This window comes from Condylura cristata, unplaced genomic scaffold (genome assembly GCF_000260355.1).
Source record: "Condylura cristata isolate star-nosed mole 26May11 unplaced genomic scaffold, ConCri1.0 scaffold00021, whole genome shotgun sequence".
Classification (NCBI taxonomy): domain Eukaryota; kingdom Metazoa; phylum Chordata; class Mammalia; order Eulipotyphla; family Talpidae; genus Condylura; species Condylura cristata.
In genome coordinates, this window is record NW_004567122.1 from 28,047,255 (window position 1) to 28,071,973 (window position 24,719).

Here is a 24,719-nt window from a genome sequence, read left to right on the forward strand (position 1 = left end):
GCCTAATGTGTGTCTGGGCTCCCAGGAACTACTGCACTGGCCTACCGTGTCCACATAATCAGTGCAAAGGTAGAGTTTTTGTTTTTGTTAACTGGAGTAACATTCGGTTCCAACATTGCGTGGGGCTCCGGAACAGGCTCACCTCAGCAACTCTCACCTCACAGCACCCAGCGAACAAAGGTCCAGCCACTACCCACCAACAAGGAATGGGACCCTGTTCTGAGTCCTCCACACTCCCACCTCCCCACGACCCCTCTTGTAACCATCATTTCGTCGAATCCCGGGGTTTGCTTTGTTTCCTGATATCCCGCAAATGAGTGAATTCACACCGTAATAATCTATGTGAATGCGTCCTTGGCCACCTGCGCTGGAGAGAGGCGTGGAAAGCCATTTCTAACGCCAGCGCTCCGTAACCACAATGTTCCACAAGCAGCAGCGGCAGCCAGAGCGCCTCAATTACGCTTTCGGGCTTTGGCAGAAGTTGCCCCTACCAAACATGGGCCTTAGTAAGTTAATTATCCTCTCAGCGCCTCAGCTTTTTCAGCCCTAAAATGAGGAAAGAGCACCTACCTTTTAGGGAGGTGGGGTGTGATGACTAAACAAGCCAATCAATAATACAGGTGTCAAGGAAGAGAAGCCCGTTATAATGATTTACTCCATTTTTATGATCAACCTTGAGCCCAAAACCACGTTCACTTTACGAAGCAGTGCTCCACACGAGGGCAAAGACGCCAAGTAAGTTCCAGCAAAGACCATCCAGAAGCTGCTCGGTGCGCACGCGCACTTGCGACTTGTAGAGCCGCTCGCTCCTCTGGAAGAGGTGGAGGGCTCGCGCAGGCGCGTGAACGAGGCGCTGCCTCTCCCCCCACACACACACCCCGCCCCGAACTACTGCGCAGGCGCGGCAGAGTTGGGGCGGTCAAACCGGCTGTGTGCTTTAGGTCGGCCATGGCTGAGGCATCCCGGTGGCACCAAGGCGGTGAGGGCTGCTCTTAGGGAGTGGGTGTGGCAGGGCCGAATTGGCAAGTCCAGATTCGTTGGAAAGAACTGTCCCCAGGCTACTCATGAGAGAGACTTGACCTCCATGGGTTGAGTCTAAACTACGGAAGTGCAGACGGGAAAACTGAAGCCCAGCTGGGGCATGGCATTCGCCCGTTGCCCGAGTCTCGAGCCGAGTGGTGTCATTTGCTGTACAGTGACCGTTTCTGGAGCCTTTTATTTACTTTAGGGAGTGGAGACCTTGACAGGACCGCAGGCTGAATGCTTTTTCCCCTCTCAACTGAAGCTAGCCATCCCAAGAAGCAGTCTTGATAGATGGAGATAAAGATTAGGGACAGATGAGGGCTGTTGTTTTGTGTTTTTGCTTTTCCATTTTAATATTGAACTGGTGAGTTGTAAAATTCATCAGTTTACACATTAGTCATTGACTCCTTAGTTCATTAGTTGCATATAAAAAAAATAGTTGCCTGTTTTCCTTCATGGGATAATGGTAGTAATTATTCCTTCCTCATGAAAGTGAGAAAAAAGTAACCAGAAACTTTTGGAACTTGTCGGCACACAGTGTGACAGCTATAAGTAACTGTTTTTCCATCATTGTTGCTTATATACAATGTAAATGACATAATAATTTGGGGGGAAATTTGTTTTGTATCTCACAGGGACTCCGAATCTGCATTACAGAAAGGAGCTAGAGATTAGAACCACACCTCAGGAGTTGTTACTCTACTTAATTTTTTTAATAGACCTATGTATATGTAAGTACACAGATCTAGATCAAGATTCTGAACTTAAGTTATGTGGACATGAAAAATAAAGCAGTCTTTGTAATTGATATTCAGACTACTAACCCACTCCAAAAATAGTGTCGTTTTTGACATCTTAAATTCATTTCAAATTCGTCAGGGACAAAACTTAATGTCAAAGATATAATGAGAATTTTGTGGGTTTTTTGCATGGAAGAACTGGGGTATAGGCCAAAGGTTGGGGGAGGAGGGTGCAGTGAGAGGGAGTCACTAGAGAGAACACTGGATGTAGAATAGGCATATCTACCGAAATACATTGCTAAAGGGAACAGCAGGAGAGACAGGAGAGGTCCTCAGGTGGGGGAATTGAACTCTGGTTGTAGTGGTGATAGTGCTGAGACTTTACCCCTATGCTGCCAAAGAGGCCCTGTACTTAAAAGTTTCCATAGTTAATAATAATTAGGTTAATTATTCCTTTCAGTTGGCAGTTTTATCTTGAATGTAATATTTTCTTGACTTGGCAATTCTAACTGGATTTCTTCTACAAGCCAGTAGACACATTTACTTGGTTTCATAAGTTGAACCACAAATGAGGCCAAAGAAGTTGTCCTTTGGGAAAGAAGCTGTTCTTTCTCAAAGCCTATTGTTAACAGTAAATTATGTTATTATTGAGTAACAGCTAGTATGGAGGTCCAGGGAAACTTACACCCTACATTCTTACTATCTCTAAGTCAATAGTATTGACATTATGTGTGAAGGGCATTCTGTCTGTAAAGTACCCAACATAAAGTAGATATAAGTTCACCAGACTGACGTGTCATGGTGGTACAACCCTACATGCTGGCATTTATGTATCAATTAAATAATTAGTGTTCTGTCAGTTGTACAGGTAAGTTTCAGATGGATTTTAACTAAAAAGACAACTATAACCATCCCTGTAAATTCAGGTATCTTAAATGCTTACTACATGTAATTTGGGGAATGGAAAAATAGAGTATTCATAATCCCATTATTTGGGGATAAAAAAAAAACACCTTTTTATAGTTAGGAAGAATTCAAAACAGCTTAAATGTCCATCACAGATAATTTAAGATTTTGTTACATGTGGTGAAATAATAGCAGTATTAAAAGTGGTATAGGGCCTCTCTGGTGGTGGAAAGGGTTAAGTCTCAGCACTATGAAACCATGGCCAGCCACTGGAGCAGGAGTTTGATCCCTGGCCAGGGAGCTGACCCTTAAGGACCAGCAGACCTTTCCTGCCTCACCTGCTACTCCCCTCAGCAGTGTATTTCACCCAATTTCAGTCAATCTGCCTGCTCCACTCCCTACTCTCTCTGGTGAATCCTTTCACCTCCCAGTACCTCTGGTCTACACCCCAGTTCTTGTATGCATAAATTTAAAAAATATTTTTTTAAAAAAGAATGGCATAGGCTCATTTGTGCCCTGGGATGTTGTTGAAGCTAAATGTTTTTAAAAACCTCAGATCTTCTGGAAAAAATTAAAAAATAGAAATGTAATCTATGCCCTGGTGGCAAACCCACCCACCCTATCTGGAAAGAAAAAATAAAGAAGAATAGTAATTGATATATTTTGTAATTCTTACCATATGCCAAAACACATTTTAAATACGTCAAAGGCATTATTTCACTTTCCATGACAAAACGGAGGAATAATGCAATGTTATTTCAATTTAGTTTTTTTGTTTTTTTTTTTAAGTAGGCAGGACTGGAAGAAGCCAGTAACAGAAGACCATATATGGTTCCATTCATTGGAAATACCCAGGACAGGTTAATCTATAGACAGAAGTAGATTACACATTGTCCAAGGTTGGGAGGAGATAGAGGGGAAGAGAGGAAAAAGTGATGATTGTGTATCACATATATGTAAATATACTTAAAACCATTTAATTGTAAATGAGTGAATTATATAGGCTATGAATTATATTTCAGTAAGACTAAAAACAAAAACTGAGATAGGAAATAGTATCCCTACAGTGGGGCAGATTCAAACCTACCTATTTGAATTCAAAGTGCATAGCATTAAATACTCATGTACGCATTATATTCCCTACTCTTACTGTGAAGAAAAAGGTAACTTGCGTGCTAGTATACTGTCTAATTTATGTAAAATTTTCTTTATAAATGTGTATTCATATTAAAAAGTATGAAGAATATGTGCTAAATCTAAATCTAACTGTGGGATCTCATGAAATTTCTTACTTTATATATTTCTATTGCAGTTTTTTTAATTATTAGACAAAATAAGGTTGAGTTTTCAAAACAAAATTTGTAACAAATTATAAATACATTTTTAAACTTGACAACTGAGTTTTAAGCAAATTTTAAAATAAAAATTCCTCTCCTAGTGACTTTTGGGATGGTAAACCCACATATGTATTATTTAAACAAAGTTATGTCATCTCTATTTTTGGATACTTCTGTGCCTGGTGATGAAAGAACCAACTTTAAATCTATTCGCAGTATCACTGATTTTTGGAAGGTAAGGTATTATGTGATTGTGACTGAAGTAGCTTTAAATATTGCACCAACATTGGTCACATATAGTAGATATCTGATGGATTGATGGATGAGTAAAAATGAATATAAATAAACTATTGGAATCAAGTGTTTATCAGTAACTTGCATGCTCAGTGTGATAGTGTTTGTATAACCATAAAAAAATGAGTATTGTTTCTTTTAAAGTATCATTGAATTTAGAAAATGGAAGACTTGTTTCTTAGGTAGATCTTGTTTCTTAGGTAGATCCAAAACTAGTCTATAATTATATATGGTGAAAACTACTATTAATTCCTTAAATTGCCCATAAAGTGTATTATATATAGCTTTGGTATATATATAGCTTTGGTATCCTATACAGTATGTTTCAGTAATGTACAATATATAATGGAACAAACTTGGTCTTTTTTTCATTACCCTTAGCAAAATGCTCACATTATAAAAACATACACGAGTATAGTAAGAGAATAGCAGTTTCAGATATTCCATTTTTACAATCATTGGGGCACACAAGTAAAGGAAGTTTTTCCAAAAGTGATGACGATTCAGTTAAGTTTCAAAAGATGATTAATGGAAGGGCATTCAGAAAGAATAAATAATATGGTATTGTCTGTGTAAGTAATTCAATATATGGCGCTATAACTAGCATTGTAAGTATAAAAAGGCACATAAACATCAATGTAGAAAAGGTCAAATTTAATTGGACAGATAAAATCATGAATGTCATGCTAGGAATTCGAAACTTCAAGGATATAAGATCACTTTCTGAGAGTAAGAGTGGATAAGTGAGATGAGGACTAATGATAAGAACTCATTGGGTTAGAACAGGTGGAATATAAAAGAAAGATGAGAAATTTTTTCTGATATAAGGAATAGAATCCACCCTGCCTTTCCGTGGGGGCTGTCTGATGGTGCTGCCTAAAAGTATGTTCATGGCCACACGCATAGAAAAAGACAGGAAAAAAAAAAATGGACCCTGGGCTTGGGATCTCTGAGGAACAGTTAGGGGCAGCAGAAGTAGCAGTCACCTCTGTGCCCCTCTTGCCAAAACTGCTTTGGGGTAAAGTTATGATTTGTGGCTGTGACTAGCTCTGATAACTCATATATTATGGTACAGTATCCCTCATAGAAGAAGAGGAGAAGGGTTATAAACTTGAGCGAGTTAGTATCTGTGAAGTGCTTAGTAGTAAGTGCTCAGTAAACATTAACTGCCTTCATTGTGAACATTGTTATCATTACCATTGTTTTAAGTGGTGGCTTGGCCAACAATTTAATTTTCATATTTCCCCTCAAAAATCTTAAGGATAACACTTTTCCCATAACATTTATCTTTCTAATTGAAGTTTATGGAAGGACCCCTTTTGGAAGGCCTGTACTGGGACTCATGGTACAATAGCCAGAAAGTGTATGATGTAAAGAACAGCAGTCGCATCTACTACGAGAACATACTTTTAGGATACCCTAGAGTTCGTCAATTAAAAGTTCGCAACGACACATGCAAGGTTCATTCATCCTTTCAGTCTTTGATGCGTGAATGTTATGACAAATACACGAGTGGAAATGAAGACCTAACTGATTTTGGCCTTCAACATGATAGCGAGTAAGTACTTCCTAGTAACTTAACCATTGTATCTTTTATAAGCAAAAATGTATTTTCCAAATAATACCACCAAGAGTCAGACAAGAAAGGAAGCTTTCATTAATAACATCAAATGAAGACTCAAAACACTAGCTGTACTTAGAAAAGGAAGACTTTTCTAAGTCTTTTCTAAGAATAAGATCTTATTCTTTTTGTTTAACCAAAGAATGAAGATTATTTTTTTTGACTGGTATATAAAATGCTAAGACATAGACATAGGACAGAGTGTCCATTTTTTGCTTTTACAGTGTTCACTTAATTGGCATTTCGAGTCTGGCCAGTCTCACTAAAACTCACCCAAATGTCTTAGGTGTGCCCTGCTGCTTTCCTCCTTTCTCTAGGCTTGCCTGACTTCAAGATGATCTTCTATTGTCAGTACTCTGTAGCAGCAGTTACCCACTACAGGCACTGAATCTAAGGCCTGAAAAAGATATTGTGGTCATTGTTCTCGAACACACCAAGACTAATTCTGGTGTAGACTCAGTGGCTACACTTTATATTAAAAATAAGCCCCCTTAGGGGGAAGTGCACTGGACTATGGTGACGGCACACCAGTGATTTGGTGATGGGAAGCCCATGAGGATTACAACTGAGATGGAAAAAGGCACAAAATTATGTAAAAATAAACTATTATGTTATTTTAAATAAATACATAAGCCCCTTTAACATCAAAACTATGGTTATCATTTCTTTTAGGGTCCTAAAAGAAAATCATTAGGGGCAGAGAATTAACCTTTTACAAACTATCACAGTAAAGAGAATACAAGGATCCACGCTTTCCTGTTTACACTCCCACTCTGCAGAAGCAGCCACTTTCAGCAATTTTGGTTCTTGCTCTTGGTATATACTTATTTCTAAATAACATTAATATTGCTATTACTGATTTTACAGTTTCAAATACCTGTTGTCTCTCTCATGGAAAGTGTCTGTCATGTATCCCTTAAAACACTCCCATCTATCCACACATTTCCTTTTCCCATAGCCTCTCAATATAATCATAGCATAATTTTTTGTTAATCACTCAATGTTTATGTTATAAATATAAGTGACAATTACATTTCCTTTCTTGATCTCTCTCCTTGTACCCCACTAATAATTTCTTTGTGGTTTTATTGACTTGTTTCTGCTTTGTGTGCAACTGTGGATATTCTTGAGGGCAACAAAATGTTTAGTTCTTATAAATCTTTACTATTCATATTTCCCTTTCAACAACAACAAAAAAACCCTTATAATCTAATTTTTAATTACACATTTTAAGTTGAAGTGGCAAGACTGGTCTATTACTATTCATGTAACAACTACAAACAACTTAAATACAATTAACACTGAATTTCTGATTGTAATTCCTGTCCTTCTGTAATAATCTAAGTAAATCAATTTGTGTTCTTTTGTCTATATAAAATGCAACATTAAAAAAATGGAATAAAAAAAATGGAATCAGATCCTTCCTGGTGGCACAATGGGTTAAAGAGCAGCACTATGAAGCAATACACAGCCACTGCAACACAAGTTCAATCCCCAGCCAGGGAGGTGACCCACATGGCACAATAGACCTGTCCTGTCTCACTCACTGCTCCCTTCAGCAGTGTATTTCAGTAGATCTGCCGTTTATGTTCCCCACTCTGTCTCTAGTGAATCCTCTCATCCCCTGCACCTCTGGCCTGTACCCCAGTTCTTGTGTGCACGAATAAATACATTTTTTTAAAAATGGAATCTAGGAGAGGGTTGGTATAATAAATTTTCTTATTTCTGTTTAAAATAAATTTTTAAAAGATTATCTGTGAATTGAAAATACAAAACAACAGAAATTTCATTAAATGTAAGTATTAATAGTAATTATTCAAGTCTGTATGGGGGAAAGTGAACAGAAACTGAAATGGCCTAGGTCTTTTTATTTATCTCTAATTAGAAGTTTTAGTTATGAACATTTTCTTAGGTCTTTTTCTTTCATTAAAATAAGATTCCTATATAGTAATATAGGTATAACAAAGTCTATTAAATAGGATATTCAATTTATAAATGGTAGGTGATCTTCAGTAGCCAGATTATAAAACACCTTTTATTCCCATACTGAGGCAGATATATGTGAGTCAGGACTCTTCATAGTCATGTCCTACTCAAAACTTAAGATCTCTTTTTTTAAAAAAGATTATGCATACACAAAGGGGTACCGGCCATAGGTGCAGGGGTGCTGAGAGGATTCACCAGAGACAGAGTGGGGAGCAGAACAGGCAGATAGATGAAGTACACTGTTGAGGGGAGCAGTGGGTAAGACAGGAGAGGTCTGTTGGGCCATGTGGGTCATCATCTCAGGAGCGGGGAATCGAACTTGCACTCAAGTGACTGCGGCCAGCTTGCAGTGCTATGTCCTAAACCATTGTGCCACCAGGGAGGGCCCAAGATTTAAGACCTCTTTTTTTTTTTTTTAAGATTTATTTATTTATTCATATAGAACTGGGGTACAGGCCAGAGATGCCGAGGGTGAGAGGATTCACCAGAGACAGAGTGGGGAGCAGAACAGGAGATCCACGAAGTACACTGCTGAGGGGAGCAGCGAGCGGGTCAGGAGAGGTCTGCCTCTCCATGTGGACTCCTTCGGGGCAGGCAGGAATCGAACTCATGCGGCAGTGGCTTAAGCTTCGTAGTGCAGTGCTTTAATCCGCTGCGCCACCAGGGAGGGCCCGATTTAAGATCTCTTAACACAACATTATAAAAAAAAAATGATCATTTTATATATTTTAAGTGCCCCCAAGGCAACAGGTGGCATAAAATTGTCTTTTTCATAGCGTTTAGTCCAGTATGTGGCCCCAAACACTGCAAAAGGAAAGCATATCAAGTCCTTGTCCTTTTAACTTCAATCTTCAGTCATCATCTTACTTGAAGATTACTATAACACTTACAAATTTAGTATTACTTCTAAATTATTGCTTTTGAAAACTGTAGTATCCTTAGGCCACTTCTCAGTCAGGTTTTCTCATTTCTCCATTATTCTGTTTATACCTAACAGATGGAAGTATTCTTCTCCTGCTATCAGCGCCCCTTGGCACTGGGGATTTGTTGGCGTTTATAAAAATGGGGGATATATTTTCACTTTATCAAGATCAAAAGCTGAAACCAGAAACAAGTTCATTAATCTTCGACTGAACAGCTGGATCACAAGAGGAACTAGAGTTGTTTTTATTGATTTTTCTTTATACAATGCTAACGTAAATCTGTTTTGTATTATAAGGTGAGTGACTCAAAATCTTTTTATTAGTATATCCAATTTAAAAGGCATCCAGGGCCTTCAGTAGGGTTTCCACTTTGTGTGCTTGTTAGTACTGAGATTAAAAGCATAAGCTTCAAAATCAATATGGTTCAGCCAATAATGAAAAAGAAGGTAAAATAACATCATATTCATTGTTTCATTATTTCAGAATAGATTTAAGAATATAGAGAATTACACACACTATATTTGTTTTAAGTTACTTAGGATATTGTCATTCTTCGGTTGTACAGAGCTAACATTTACTTTTGATTCTTTCAGAATGGCTTCATTATTAAGTTATTTATTTTTGTTTCAAGATGGAACAGTTCAAATTCCCTAGAAATAATGAGAGCCTATGGTGATTTGCAATTATGGCCCCTGTTCTTCACCTCTTTACCATGCAACTTTTCAGTCCCCTGTCACCCAGGGAGGGTGCACTCCAAAGCCCTTGATGCTCAACCTGCGACTTGTTTTGATTAATGGAGTGTTAGCAGATATAATGCAAGCAGAAGTAAGTTTATACATTAAAACTTGCTCTCTTGCTCCACCACCACTGCATAAAAAACCTGACTAAGACAATTTGCACCTAGTTAGGAGGAAGATGAGTGGCATCGTGTCATGAGATGGAAGAAGAGGAAAAGTAAACCAGAGAAAAAGTTCTGTTAGTCTGATACCTCAGGTTATCTGCCTAAATGGGACCATGCAAAATGCTTTAGACTTAGGTCCCAGAATCAAACACTGCCAGAGGCACACTGGGTCTTCCTGGAGACTAAATCAGCTTCCTCCAAGTGATCTGATAGTGGGTGAATGTCTGATGCCATCAGGGTTCTGTTAGAAAAAAGAAATGGGATCATGACAATTAGCTAGGCAAACAGTAACGACCACTCAAATGGCAGTGACCTACTTTTCTCTATGAAACTTACACTTTATTCTGAATAGAATATGGAATTGGTGTTTACTCTTGAGTAGGAAGGGATTTTTGTCCATGTGACAAAAAAACACAACCATGAACTTTAAAATGTATAAAAATGAGTAAAAGTGGACACTGTACTTCTTATAGTTTTCTTTTCTTTCAGAGAATCAGAGCTTTTCACCAACATTATTCACCCTTCCCAACAGTTTTGATCAAGATAAAGTGAAGAAAACAAATCATTTCTATGTCCTATCTAAGAGTATAAACATTGGGGGTAACTGGCTTAAAGTCATATAAAGAACTCCTTGTAATACTAGACTAAGTCCAATTTTCCTGTCTCTAGGTTTTTGCTATTTCTGTTACTTCTTAAAATGTAACTTCAAAAAAATTAAGGTGATTTGGAAACTACTAACTAGCAGTATAGTGAGTATTTGTATGGAAGAAAACTTGTTTTTCAAATTACGTTCCTTTTTGTACACGTATCTGGCAAACTAACTGAATGCTGTTTTTTCCCTTTATACTGTTAGTCTATACTTGTTTCTTTCACTTCATTCATTTATCCGACATTGTGCGCCTATTTTGTCTTACTTGAAACAGACAGTTCTGAATTCTGTTTATTAACTAGTTGTTTGGGTTTTGTTTGCAGCACTTTATTCCACTGCCAATAAAATTTGTTAATAGCGTTAGTTAGGAACAAATACATTGTGACATGCTCTGGTAGAGATACCAATTCAAAAATTACTACCAATTCTTAATTATAGTTGGTCTTAGTTATCTGGATCCTGACAGTAGAAATGTAGTAAGCAACTAAAAATCTTTCTGTTTAGTGTTAGAATGAATAAATCATTGTACCCAACAGGCAGTACCTAAATTAAACAGAGAACATTTACTTTCGTAGAATATGTGATCTTGACATTTAGAAGTAAAACTATAAGCTTAAAGAACAGATTTAACTCCCCTGTAATAATCAAAAATTATGTTTGTATGGATGCCTGACTAATAAAGGTAATTAACAGCATAGTACTTTCTTGAACATCATTTCATTCTCCTATGGAGACAAATTATTATTCACAGTGATGAATGAGCAATCTGGATACAGAATAGAGCAAGTGACTGGCTAAAAACACATCTAACTTTCTTATTGACATTGGTCGTTGACCACTGTGAATATTTGGAGTACCAAAAAAATGGAGTCATTAAAAAGTAAGTCCTTTAGAAAATTTTTAATTAAATCCATGACCCCCTAAAAGAAAACATATTTTGTGAAAAATAACTGATTATCATTAAAGTACATAACATCACTTATTAGAAATTTCACATTGAGTTAGATACTGAAATAAAATGCCTGAAATGTTCTTTTCACAAACCTAATTTTACAGATTGGTGGCAGAATTCCCGGCAACTGGTGGAATCCTTACTTCATGGCAGTTTTACTCTGTGAAGCTCCTCAGATATGTTAGCTTCTATGATTATTTCATTGCTTCCTGTGAAATCACATTTTGTATTTTTCTTATTGTTTTCACAACACAAGAAGTCAAAAAAATAAGAGAATTTAAGTCTGCCTATTTCAAAAGTATTTGGAACTGGTTAGAACTGCTACTTTTGGGGGTAAGTATATACTCCCATGTATGGTTGAAGGGAATCACATCTGAACTCAACATAAAGGAGGTGTACAACAGCAGAGTTTTCCATTCATCTGGGATTTACTTTAAAAGCTACACATATCAATCATAAAGTGGAACTGTGATGGTACATACTGGTGTGCCTCCAAAAGCATCTGTTTTAGGGTTTTATTTAGTTTTTGGTTCTTGAGAGCACCAGCATAAACCTAGAGCAGGTGGCTCTACAGGCTTTATGACGTATTATGCCCAGTTGCCTAAAACTGCTTCCTCCTCATACTGAATTTTGAAATAGTCAAAAGGCAAGCCTAGGCAGAATGCTGAAGAGGGCTTGAGAATCTTGATGGTAGCTTAAGAGGACCCAGATTAGGGAAACAGTCCCTGGAAGAAACATCCGAAACTGCCAGTTCTTGGTCACTGAAACATACTAAAAATACAGAGTCGTAGGAAGGACAATGGTAAGAGCTTGGTCTTAGGTAAAATGAATAATTTCTGGTTTACACAATCTGGTCTTTCACCCACACTAGCCCCTAGATACAGCCAATCCAGCATATCCACCTGGTTTTCCAAAACCAGACTGAAAGTGTCTCAGAGTCAGAAAGCATACTATCTACTCAGGTACACCCAGTAATACAGAGGTAGGGCATAGCATTAAATACTTAACTGAGTATTTCAGGCAAAAGAAATCAAAGACAAGTTTTCATGACTGTTGTAAAGCTCTAATACTTAAGGTGACCTTGTTCTGAAATCCTCTTCTAAAAGACTGTCAAAGGCCTCTAAAGGGGATTGTTTTGTGGGAACTGTAAAATTCTTTTCTGGTATTACATAGTGGAAAAGATTAAACTTTAGGTATCATGTAGTTAGATGGAGCAGAAGCTCTTGCAGCCTCTTCAGAATTATAATCACTTCATCTGTTTGTATGTTATGGCTCAAAGAAGCTAGCAGGCAGATAGATATGCAGGTGATAATCACTTTTCTTTCTTCTGCAACATTAAACATTTGTAAGTTGAGATTTCTATTTATGTAAAAGCATGTATCTTTCCCTTGCTTTTTCTTAAATATCTGATAAACTTTTTAATGTATTTCTGTATAGGCTGCAGAAGGTTTAGAGTAGAGTTTCTAATTTAATCCTTCTTCTTTTCCCATTTAGTTGTGTTTTGTGGCCATTTTCTTCAATGCGTACTGTAATATACAAACGTTTCTCTTACTTGGACAGTTATTAAAAAGTTCTGAAAAATATTCAGATTTCTATTTTCTTGCATACTGGCAAGTTTATTACAACAATATAATTGCTGTTACCATCTTCTTTGCATGGATAAAGGTATTTATATTAAATACAACAGATTAAATATACTATTTCATTATATGAGATGAAAGGTAATGAGAACCTAAACTCTAAAGTCATGAAAAACAAAAGAATTTTCTTAATTATAAGGTAAAATAAAAGTATTTGGCTCAACATATGCCTTCTCTTGTTGGTAAGAAAACAGATGAATTAAATAAACTTTTCAGAATATAAGACTAATTAGTGGTTAGCAGATGGGAAGAAGGGAGTAGGGTCACTGGGGCAAAGGGGACAAACACAAAGGATAGAACTGACTGGAAACAATGTCCTATTGCTGTGTAACAAAAAGAAAGGAAAAAGAATATATCTTACTTTTAAAAAGTAGTTTGGCCTTGTAATGTTGCTGGCAAGTACTTAAATATCCCTGTCACTAAGCACCTCCTTTAATTTGAATCAGATTTTTTCAGTAATTTACTCTATAGAACTATAATCTGTGATATCATCCTATTTCAATTTACTTTGTTCTTTTTCAGATATTCAAATTCATAAATTTTAATAAGACAATGTCTCAGCTGTCATCCACCTTGTCCCGCTGTATCAAAGACATAATAGGATTTGCCATCATGTTTTTTATTATATTCTTTGCTTATGCTCAATTAGGATATCTTGTTTTTGGATCACAGGTTGATGACTTTTCTACTTTCCAAAATTCCATGTAAGCTCTTAGTATAAATGTAATGATAATTTCTGGTCTGTAACAATAACAAAAAAATGATGGAAAGGTTTGTGAAAAGCATAACAAGGCTTTAACAAATTTAAACTTAGGTTAATATCTTCACTAACAGCTAAATAGCTCTCACACTCAAAGTATGGTTTAGCATGGAAAGATCCAAATAGTGAAGTCCATTTTTAACTTTTACTAGGTCAAGTTAGGAAAATTTGTTTGTTTGTTTTACTGGAAGTAAAAATTTTACCTACCAGAAATAGGTCATTTGCTATTTAACTTTTTTAACCCTGTTTTCTTTATTTGTGAACAAAGAACCCAGACTATTCACCCACAAATATCCTTTCCAACTTCAAACAGCCTAATTAGCTTACACTAAATAAATAATGTTTGTAGATTCAACAATTTCTTGGTCCTTTGTTAGGATCTTAACTCATGTGGTATTTATAGCTTAGTCGTATTAGCACAGAGTATAAATGTAGTAACTTACATCCCTGGGAAATTTGTCTTACCTTTAATAGTTGGGAAGAAAGTATGTCCACAATAAACAGAGAACTTTGGAATGGGTCAGCTTTTGCTAGTTAGGTGATAGGTTATTCAACCTTCTCTTCAGGAAAATTTTAAAAAGCTGCATGAAATACAGAAAACACCACAGAACTAACAAAATAAGTGAGTTATAAAGAGACCAAAATCAGAAGGAGAAAACTCAGAGAAGTCAGTCCCATACTCAAAGATGCTTTTACCCTGAAGTGTTTTTTTAACTGATATTTTTTGGAATAAAATATACATAACTTAAAATTTACCATCTTTATATATAGTTCATTGTAAAGTAATTCACATGGTACAACCACCCTTTTCCAGAACTCTTTTCATCTTGCAAAACTAAAACTCTATACCCACTAAATAATTGACCATTCTCTACCTTTCCCCAAATCTTGAATGGCAACACCGTTCTACTTTCTATAGTTTTGATTACTAGGTACCTAAATGCAGTTAGTTGTACCATATCTTTTTGTGACTGCTTTAACAGGTCTTTGAGATTCACATGTCAGAATGTCTCCACTCTTTAAGACTGAATATTCCATTGTATGTATATACCACATTTTGTATATCTGTCATCTGTCAGGGAACACTTGAGTGAATAATGCTGTTACAGATACTGTAATCTTTTGAAGACTCTGCTTTCGATTCTTTTTTGGTGTATACCCAGAGATAGAATTGCTGGACCACATGGTAATTCTATTTTGAGGGCTTTTTGGATGTGGATACTGTTTTCTATAGCAGCATTATCATTTCACATTCCCACTAACCGTGAACACAAGTTCTAACTTTTCCACATCTTCACCAGTAATTGTTATTTTTTGGACTTCTTTTTTAAGGAATTTGCATCATCCCAGTGATTAATGATGACTGAGCATCTTTCATGTGTTTGCATTTGTTGGTCCACTTGACAGTCACTACAGGTCCCTTAGGCTCTGTTCACTTTTCTTCGGTCTTTATTCTTTCTGTGCTGACGTCTTGGTATTTTCAATTGTCTTGACTCACATTTGCCAAATTTCTCTTTTGCCTAATCAAATCTACCTTTAAATCCTTCTAGTGAAATTTTCAGTTGTACTTTTCAGCTCTAGAATTTGCTTTTGGTTTCTTTTTAAGTTTTACATTTGGTATTGCCATTTTACTCTTGCATAATATTGATAAATCTGAAAATCAGACTTTCTCTCCCAAGGGTTTATTGTTTTTTCAGTTTTGTATTTTATTGTTGTCGAGTGTCTGTGCTAAGGATCAGCTTGAAGTGTGAACTTCTCAGGTCTTTTCTCAGTCAATGGCTTTCCTTGGGCACAGTGACCTTTGATTTCCTCTATATATGCAGTTGCATTTGAATATCCTAGTCTTTCAATTCTGGCTCCCAAAATAAAAAAAAAAAAAAGGAAAATAAAGAGGAAGGAAAGGGCACTTTGCTTCAGCAATCAGAACCCTGTCCCTGATGTAGGGAGAACAGGGTCAGAAGTGCCCTGTATCTGGGTTTATTGACCGAGGTAGTTTCATTTTGGATTAAGCTGGTGTCAGGCTAGAATGCTTGCTTATACCCCCAGAGGTGAACAAAAAAACGCTCTGGAAAAAGTTATCTAAGATTACTTCTACAGGTAATTTTTAAATTTTAAAACATTCAATTTAAAATCCTTATATGTAAAATATCTAAGTTACTGCTACAAGTAATTTTTTAAACATAATTGAAGGTTATTTGAACATAATCTGGTATACAAGGGGAGGAAGAAAATATATGCAAGAACCAGATACAATAGAAACACAAATTTCAGATACCAGAATAATTAAATAATTGAGCAATATTTATGATGTATAGAGAAAATTTAAGATATCTTCAGAAAGCAGGGAGTATAAAATGTGATTTATTTGGAAAAGGGATCAAATAGAATTCTAGAGCTGAAAACTAGGGTTGTCATTAAAATCCAATCAACAGATTTGACAACAAATAATACAGATAAAGAATAAAGTGAAAAGTAGGTAAAAATAATTTTAAAATGTGATAGACAAAATGTTGAAAGATGGTGAGACAAAGGATCAACTGAGAAGAGACTTTTAAGATTTATAGATGACAAAATTGAATAGAGGCAGTATTTGGAGAATTCTTGGGAATAGTGATAACCTAGTCACACCTCCAAGTAAGAGAATGGAAAGTCCTATTAACACAGATTATGGAAAAGTCTTATTAGCTATTTTAACTCAATAAGAGAAAACCTTAGAAAATTAGCAGTGGTATCAGAAAGTCACAAAGCAGTAGTTTCTTTCAATGTAGCACTATATACTAAAGAATCATATGTTCCTTTCAGATCAAAAGAAAATTAAGCTTCAGTCAAGAGGAAAATGACAATAATTTTAGCAGTAATTTTTTTTAAAATTCTTAGTATTATTTTCACTTTCCTGACAGAAATGGACAAAATGGAAGCTTTAGTTATTGAGCTAATTTCTGAAGAGATTAGAGCCTTTAACTTATGATTCTTTATATAAGACAAATCAAGTTAAAAGATCTAGTTAATACAATAACAGAGCCCTTTATTGCTCTCTGCCAGAGGAAAAAAGATGTTTGGCTTGTTGAGACCTTAATATTTTTCTAGTTCAGCATATCTTTGGTTGGCAAGCAAACTTATAGTAAGAAATATTAAGAACTGGATAAATATTATAAAGTATGACTTTATCAGGTCTTGGTTATTGGTGAAATTCCAATTACCTCGAATACTCCAAGTAGCCTCTTTCTTTGAATACATTTCCTTCCTTCATTGTGGACAGCCCTATATTCCTTCATGTGACTGGTGAAATTAACAAGGAAAAAAGTAGTATTCTCCCTTTTGACTGACCAACCTATCATGCAAACTACCTACATACTATTGAAATTCCTTTCCAGATCTCCCCTTATAGATTTAGTACACATAATTTATATGTCCCTGGCATGTCTCACAATGCCACTGGAAATTAATGGTAATGAATTCAAGTTAAGAAATATGAATTCTACCTCCACAACCACTATAAACTTATTCAAAGCCTTAATTTCCTAATTTTTCATTTTTAAAATGAATAAAGGTTTATAATGTCATTTTACATCAAAACCAAGTTTTTATAGTCATTGAGAGAATGAAGTAAACTTCAAGACCATGCTCCTAGATACATTAGTAACCCCCAGAAAATTTTACATATGTGTGAAGGGTTGTAATGACATTTTTCTTTCTTTCCATCAAAGATTTGCACAATTTCGAATTGTTCTTGGAGATTTCAATTTTGCTGGTATTCAGCAAGTCAGTCGTATCTTGGGACCTATTTACTTCGTCACTTTCATCTTTTTTGTGTTCTTTGTCCTGCTGGTAAGAATCAACACTTGCTCCTTTTTTTTTGCTTAATCTTTTACAAAAATAAAATTAACTTAGAAGAAATTAAGTATCGCAGCTTAGCTGTCAAAACTTATTAAGACTGATGTGAATTCCTAGCAATCAGGTACGCTAATCCAGGGTCCACGTTTTCCTATTGTGCAGTGGAGACTGTGACCTCGCTAGTTGCCGTCTAGGTTTTAACTGTGTCAAGGATGTGCTGATTCTCTTGAATATCCAGGTCTCTCCAGCCCAAGACATCCCATACAAGTAGGCATGGGTTTGGCCATTAATACTCTGCCCATATGGTTTTTGGCTCTTACACCTGAAAACTCACAAAGGGTGGGTCTCTCACAGGTGCTCAGGACAAATCTACTTGGCCTCCAGAACCTTGCCTTCTTCATCAATGCACTACTACTCTTCTCTAGGGAAATACTTCTTTGTTCAATAGCAGTTCTCTCCTAGTGGGGCAGCATCCCCAGGGTGACAGAGCTGAGCAGAGTGAAGGTGGACAAGTAGGCTGGGAGGTCAGGGGTAATGAGAATCCTGTCTACACGACTTTGTTTTCTGGATGTTAGTAGTCATTAGTCTCAGTAAGAGTGTGTACTTATGTAGATTTATTTAAAATCATTTTTCTAAACATATAATTACATTATTCTTTTGTGATAACTGACAATTAATGACTCATAAGGGACTCGTTTATATGCAGTATTTTATGTTCTGCTTTTCTCATTTACCATAAATGTATTTTCATATTCACCCACCACAAATCCCCATTGTATATTGTAGGCTGCAGAGCAATTTTTATATTGATACATTAAATTTTAAAAATCAAAACATTTGTCAGTCACTAACATTTAAACTAAAATTTTATTTAAATATTTCTCCTCAGAACATGTTCTTGGCTATAATTAATAACACCTATTCTGAAGTGAAAGCTGATTATTCATTAGGCAGAGGGCCAGACTTTGAACTTGGTAAAATGATTAAAAAGGTATGTCAAATATTTTCCCTAATTAGCTTTTTTCAGCTTATACTCTTGTAGTTTGAGTAACATTTAAATCTATGTGTAGAGAGCTTCTGGTTCAGTGTTACTCATATTTGTAATTGTCACTACAATTTGACATTTGCTCTTATTATGTCCAAAATTATTTCAGATTTCAATATATCCAACAGTAACTAAGCTATTCACTAAATGCAAAGCACTGTTGAAATTACAATAAAGCTCTTTCAAATTAGATACTGGGAAATTTCTCTAATCTAAGCTGAGAATTCCATGTCTTCCTCTTTTCCTGTTTCTATTGAGGGCAATTCTTTTTAAAAAGATTTTATTTATTAATTTATACAGAGCTGGGGTACAGGCCAGAAGTTAAGGGGTCAGTGAGAAGATTCAGAGACAGAGTGCAGACTAATGAAGTACACTACTGAGGGGAGCAGTGGGTGAGACAGGAGGGGTCTGCTGCACCATGTGGGTTACCTTCCAGGCAGGCCGGGGAATCTAACTTGTGATGAAGCAGCTGCACCCAGGTTTAGAGTGCTGCACTTTAATCTATTGCACCACCAGGGAGAACCCCAAAGCAATACCCTTTTCTCAGTTACCTGACTCAAAACCTTGGATTTTTTTCCCCCCCAATCTCCTTACTCTGATGCCAATACGTGTAAGGTTCAATTGCTCATAATTGTGGAAGTGAAGTATATTTTGAATTCTACCACCACTAGATTAGGGCCCCCAGTACCTTTCACCCAGACTTCTGTGGCCTCATCTACGTGCCAATCCAGCTCTTATCTGATCACTTCTCTACTAGAAATTTTTCAGCCTCTTTTTCCCTTTCCTCCTTCCCTTGACATTCTATCCTTGCTGAGGAAGAGTGGGCTCTTCCTCGTCCTCTGGACACCTACTCACTTTGATTTATAGCAGTAACGCACACGCCAGCATCCTCCCAGCTCTAACCACCGCACTTCATATAAGAAAGGTCCTAATAGCTGTGGGCTTTCGTAAGGTTTACTCTGTCCAAGAACTTACCTATAAAGAAAACTATTAAGCTGTTCCTCAATTTGTTTTCCTTATCACTTATATCTTTTCATTTCCCTGGATGTGTTAAACTGTTAACATCCTTAATGCTTTCACAAGATTTTTTTCAAGTTCATGTGTGATGCTTCCAAGAGTGCCATTTTCAACAGCAGGCCAGAAACCTTGAGTGATGATGAAGTGAAAGAATAATCGTAACATTTGCCTCCAGATTGCTTTAGAGTAGTAGTCCCTAGAGATTAAGCATATTTCCATTACCTTGATCAAAAGCTAACACAATTGGATATATTTTTGATTAACTTCTATCTTTCATTATGTCCAGAGTTACTACAATGTTCTTGAAAAACTCAAACTAAAGACACCTGAAAAGGAGGAAGATAAAAGGTAACATGAACTTTCTTCAAATTTTTACTTATCATTTTAAAGCTTCCTAAGAAACTTAAAGGGAGTGAGATTTTGATGGAAAAGCCACCACCATCCAAGGTGTGGATTCAAAACACTCTGTCACTATACCCACCATGTCTCCTAGTTTCTAAGAATGTCATGAAACTCTAAAGCTTATTTATAATGAATACAGTGGCATGCCAGGCAACTCAGAAAGAGAAGCCCCAACAGGAATAAAGTCCCTCTAAAAATATAGGAATGTTTTAGCCTACATTTTATTTGTTAGACATTTTTATAGGGCCCTCCCTGGTGTCGCAAGGGGTTGAGGTGCAGCACTATGAAGCTGTCTGCAGCACATGTTCAACCCCGGCCAGGGAGCTGACCCACCTGGCACAGCAGACCTCTCCTGTCTTACCCGCTGCTCCCCTCAGCAGTGTATTTCAGCAGATCTGCCTGTTCTGTTCCCCACTCTGTCTCTGGAGAATCCTCTCACCCCCCGCACTTCTGGCTTGTACCCCAGTTCCTGTATGCATAAATAAGTGTTTTTTAAAGATATTTTTATAATTATTTAAGGGTATACTTACATTTTTATCACTTTACTGCCAAATGCAGACAATGGCAATAAGATATATTAATACTTCTTCACAGCTAGAAATATGTGACACTTGGGTGAACTTATTAATGACATTTCCAAATAGCTAATGAGTAAGAACAGAAATGCCCCTCAGATAGATCCTTACTATACAATCTGAATGTATTTTATGTTTGCAGTTCTCTACTTTGTCATGTCTCTAATTTTTACTTTATATTTCTAGTATGAAAACTGGGGATTTGGCTGAAAAAGCTAGAAGAGAAGGCTTTGATGAAAAGGTAAGATTTTAATTTTCTCAAATAATAATTTTATTTGAAATGTGCTTTAAAGACATTGTAAGAATTAAAATGATTTGCATTTTTTGGTAGTAGTAACTTATCACCTCCAAATATTTCTCCCAGGATCTAGATCCTGGGACAAATATTTAGACAAAACATTTGCATTTTGTATGTTCCATCTTGTATTGTTGCTCTCAGCACAGAAATTTAGTTTTACAGGTACACTCACTGAGAATTATCACACATGGTTCAGTGAGTATACGCTATTCAGATAATTATATAATTAATCTTTTTTTATATTTCAAAATTTGTTTTTTTGAAAGATTTCTTTATTTAAGCATACAAGATCTGGGATACGGGCCATAGGTGTGGGATGTGAGAAGATTCACCAGAGATTGGGAAGTAGAACAGGCAGATCTACTGAAACACACTGCTGAGGGGAGCAGTGGGTGGGTCAGCATTCTGGCCGGGGATAGAATTCATGCTGCTGTGGCTGTAGATAGCTTCACAGTGTTGTGCTTTAATCCACTGCGCTACCAGGAACAAATGAATTATTTTAAAAGTTATAAAGCAAACCCCCACATACTGTAATATCATAATTAAAAAGAAAAAGACAACAGAATAATGTTCTACCTCCTCTGGTTGTTCCTCATCCTCCAATAAGCTGAGGGCACAGGATCAGGTGACTGGGATAAGCAAGCAAGCAAGCACATATATTGGAATGAGGTTTCCCTTTAGCAGCTAAGGGAGTTACAAAAATGTAAAGTTTGAAGATTAAAATGACCCTTGTGGTGTTAAGATTAAAACTGTAGATGTCCATTTCTCTGTGTGTGTGTATGCATCTTCTAGTTTTGTTCACAAAAAAAAGGATAACAGCAATCACTCTAGTAACAATGACAAGTAGTGCTCCTATTTTGTTTTCCAAATACTGTTTTCTTCTGGAAACAATCAGGGCTCTCTAGAAATATGGCTAATTCCATGGCTAGAAAGTACAAAGGTAAGTCTAGAAAATCTGAGTCAGAAAGTGATCAAAGAGACCTGTTAAAAGGACACAGAATCAGCTTCTTAAAAGGGATCCACTGACCAAATCCGGGCATATTTAAGTACTGCAGTGAATAATGATTTATAACTCACTGACTAAAACAGGATTCCATGAGCCTATACTGATCTAAACATAGAAATAAATTGAAATCTAAAGAAAGGCACATTTCTACAAAATACATGTTACATAAAATACTTATTACAGGAGTAACATTAGGGTAGAGAAGGCAAGCAGCTATCACTCTAATCAATATTGAAAAGTGTTGAAATCACATGCCACTTTGTAGAATGCGAGGTGAACACAGAATCCTGTGACACTGATGAAACATCACACAAAACTGAGGTAATCTGCAAAATAACTGGCCTGCATTCTTCAAAACTGTCAAAGCTATGAAAGTCAAGGTAAAGCTAAGGAACTCTGCCAGACAGGATACAATTAAATGACAATAAAATGTACAGTGTTGGACTGGATTCTTTTATGGTAAAGGGCATCATCAAACAGCTGGTATACTTGAATAAGGAACATAATTGATATAATAATGTAGTGATATAAATTTTCTTATTCTTATTGTGTATGATAACCATAAAGGAAAACACCTTTGTATGCAATAAATATACACTGAAGAATTCAGGGACAAGGGCCTCCCTGGTGGCCTAGGGCTAATTCTCAGCACTATCCCTGCTGGAGCCCCCAAGTTCAATCCCAAGCCAGGGAGCTGACTCCTTGTTGCATCAGACTTCTCCTGTCTCACCAAAACTCCCCTAAGCAGTGTTTTCCAGTGGATCCACTGTTCTGCTCCCCACTCTGTCTCTGGTGAATCCTCTCACCCATCCCACACCTCTGGCCTACAGGTCAGTTCTTCTATACAAAAGTAAATTTAAAAAATATGTATTGTACAGTTAATTTTAATTAAAACTTTTACTTTCATCCAAAAAAAAGGGGGGGGGGATTCAAAGGGACATTGATGTTGGCAACTTCAAATACTTTTAGAGGAACAAAAGCATGTGTATTATTCTTGAAATTTTTCCATAAATTTGAGATTATTTAAAGCTATAAGCTACAATAAAGCTATAAGCTATTTTTGAATTAAAAAAACAGTACACATTTAAAGATATGCTATGTATCTGGAAAAAACTACCTAGAATGAACACAAGACATACAAATATAATTTGGGTTTAAGTAAAAGGAAAAGACAATCAGGCTAACAGACCAACATTCAACATTGCAAATCAATAGAAGACTACATAGAGTTTATTTCAGGAGAGAAAAATGTAAGCCATGAATTTCTCAAGAATAAAGGTTTAGACAATTTTGAATACTGCTGTATTATTGAAGATTCTATAAGCAGGTAAGCTTCAGCAAGCCAAGGGATGGCTAGAGAAATGTGGTGGGGGGGGGGGGGGAGGAAGAGAAGGTACAATGTAAAGGCTTCAGTAACTGGCTCATATATATAAAATAGTGAAAAGTTAAAGAACATTATTTTGAATTAATAACCCAAAAGCAGCTTTCACATATTTAATATTCAGTTGTTGGAAAACAAAGATAGATATTATTGTACTGTTAGAACCCATTTTTCCCACATTTTAGTATCTCTGAAATCAAGCTCTGCCTTTTGATTCGGTGTTTCATTGGCAGCATGTTCCCCTCTAAATGGTACATAAAATAATGGGGAGTCCTACAATAAAATACATCTCTCAGACACCATAAAATATGGTAATGATGATATATAATTGGTAGTAAAGGAAAGGCAATGAGGAAAAAGAAATTACAAGCTATTTTTCTTGATAAATTAGTTTGGGTCTTGGTTGAGGGAACCAAGCCAAGAGAGGGCAGATTGTGGGTACACAGAGATACCTGAATAAAGACAAACCACTAAAACATACATACATACAACATGCTAAAGGACAGAAATGCTGTATCAATGAGAACAGGAAATATACCATACAGTAGAGACAAACATTACGCGATGACTCTAGCACGATAGCTGTGCTATATCAATAAAGGCAAGTAAGCTTAATTTACTTGAAAAGAACATATTTTCATATTGAATATCACACAGCAACATCTAATCCTACACTATATACTAAAATATATACCTAAAACAAAGTACTTCAAAAAGTTAAATATAAAAGCATGGACACAATTATGAATATGCCAGCAAAAGCTATGGGGGCATAACTAAAGTAGAAATTCTAGGCAAAAACTGGAGATTAAAGGAGCTACATAAAGATCAGCTCAACTTTAATAGCTGATCACTATGCACCAAATATGGCATCAACATCCACAAAAATAAAACTACTAGATTTATAAAATGAGAATACTAAATCAGAGAACAGAAAATTAAGGGTAAAGAAAACCAAACAATATTGAATTAGGCACTATTACAGTTAGATGTAGTCTCAAAAGATACACCTGCTTTTCATAAACCCATTCATGAAAACTGATCATAGAGTAGGCCACAAAGAATATCTCAAATTCAAAACTATAGGTAACATGAAAAATTCTGTGAAAAGAACATAAAAATATATTTACTAAAATAGACAATAAGGATCTTTTAATCAAGAAATTTTAACTGGTCTCAATTCTTGAATCAAAAAGGAAAACAAAATAATACACTATAGTAGAATCCAAAGATTTAAGTCAAAGAAAACTCAGTAGAAAATTAATAACCTCAATTTTATCAAAAATCGAAGACTCAAAAGAATTTTTTTTTTTAAGATTTATTTATGCACACAGTACTGGGGTGCAGGCCAGAGGTGCAGGGGTGGTGAGAGGATTCACCAGAGACAGAGTGGGGAGCAGAACAGGTAGACTGAGCAAGTACACTGCTG

The 24,719-nt window shown here is 36.2% G+C and overlaps 1 protein-coding gene across 4 annotated transcripts in view; it reads left to right on the plus strand.

Moving 5' to 3' along the window:
• Window positions 1-948: 948 nt before the first annotated feature.
• PKD2L2 (polycystic kidney disease 2-like 2) overlaps window positions 949-24,719 on the plus strand; it is a 29,769-nt gene continuing 5,998 nt past the window's right edge. For 2 of the 4 annotated variants that reach the window (XM_012727879.1, XM_004686519.2), the window contains exons 1-12: window positions 949-985; window positions 1,659-1,754; window positions 4,108-4,241; window positions 5,602-5,858; window positions 8,905-9,126; window positions 11,437-11,665; window positions 12,827-12,997; window positions 13,495-13,676; window positions 17,440-17,560; window positions 18,456-18,557; window positions 19,915-19,976; window positions 20,792-20,846. In XM_012727879.1, coding sequence (XP_012583333.1) covers window positions 949-985; window positions 1,659-1,754; window positions 4,108-4,241; window positions 5,602-5,858; window positions 8,905-9,126; window positions 11,437-11,665; window positions 12,827-12,997; window positions 13,495-13,676; window positions 17,440-17,560; window positions 18,456-18,557; window positions 19,915-19,976; window positions 20,792-20,846 — 1,668 coding nt within the window. The remainder of the gene's footprint in view (window positions 986-1,658; window positions 1,755-4,107; window positions 4,242-5,601; window positions 5,859-8,904; window positions 9,127-11,436; window positions 11,666-12,826; window positions 12,998-13,494; window positions 13,677-17,439; window positions 17,561-18,455; window positions 18,558-19,914; window positions 19,977-20,791; window positions 20,847-24,719) is intronic. The other 2 variants (XM_012727880.1, XM_012727881.1) reach the window with 2 other exon arrangements.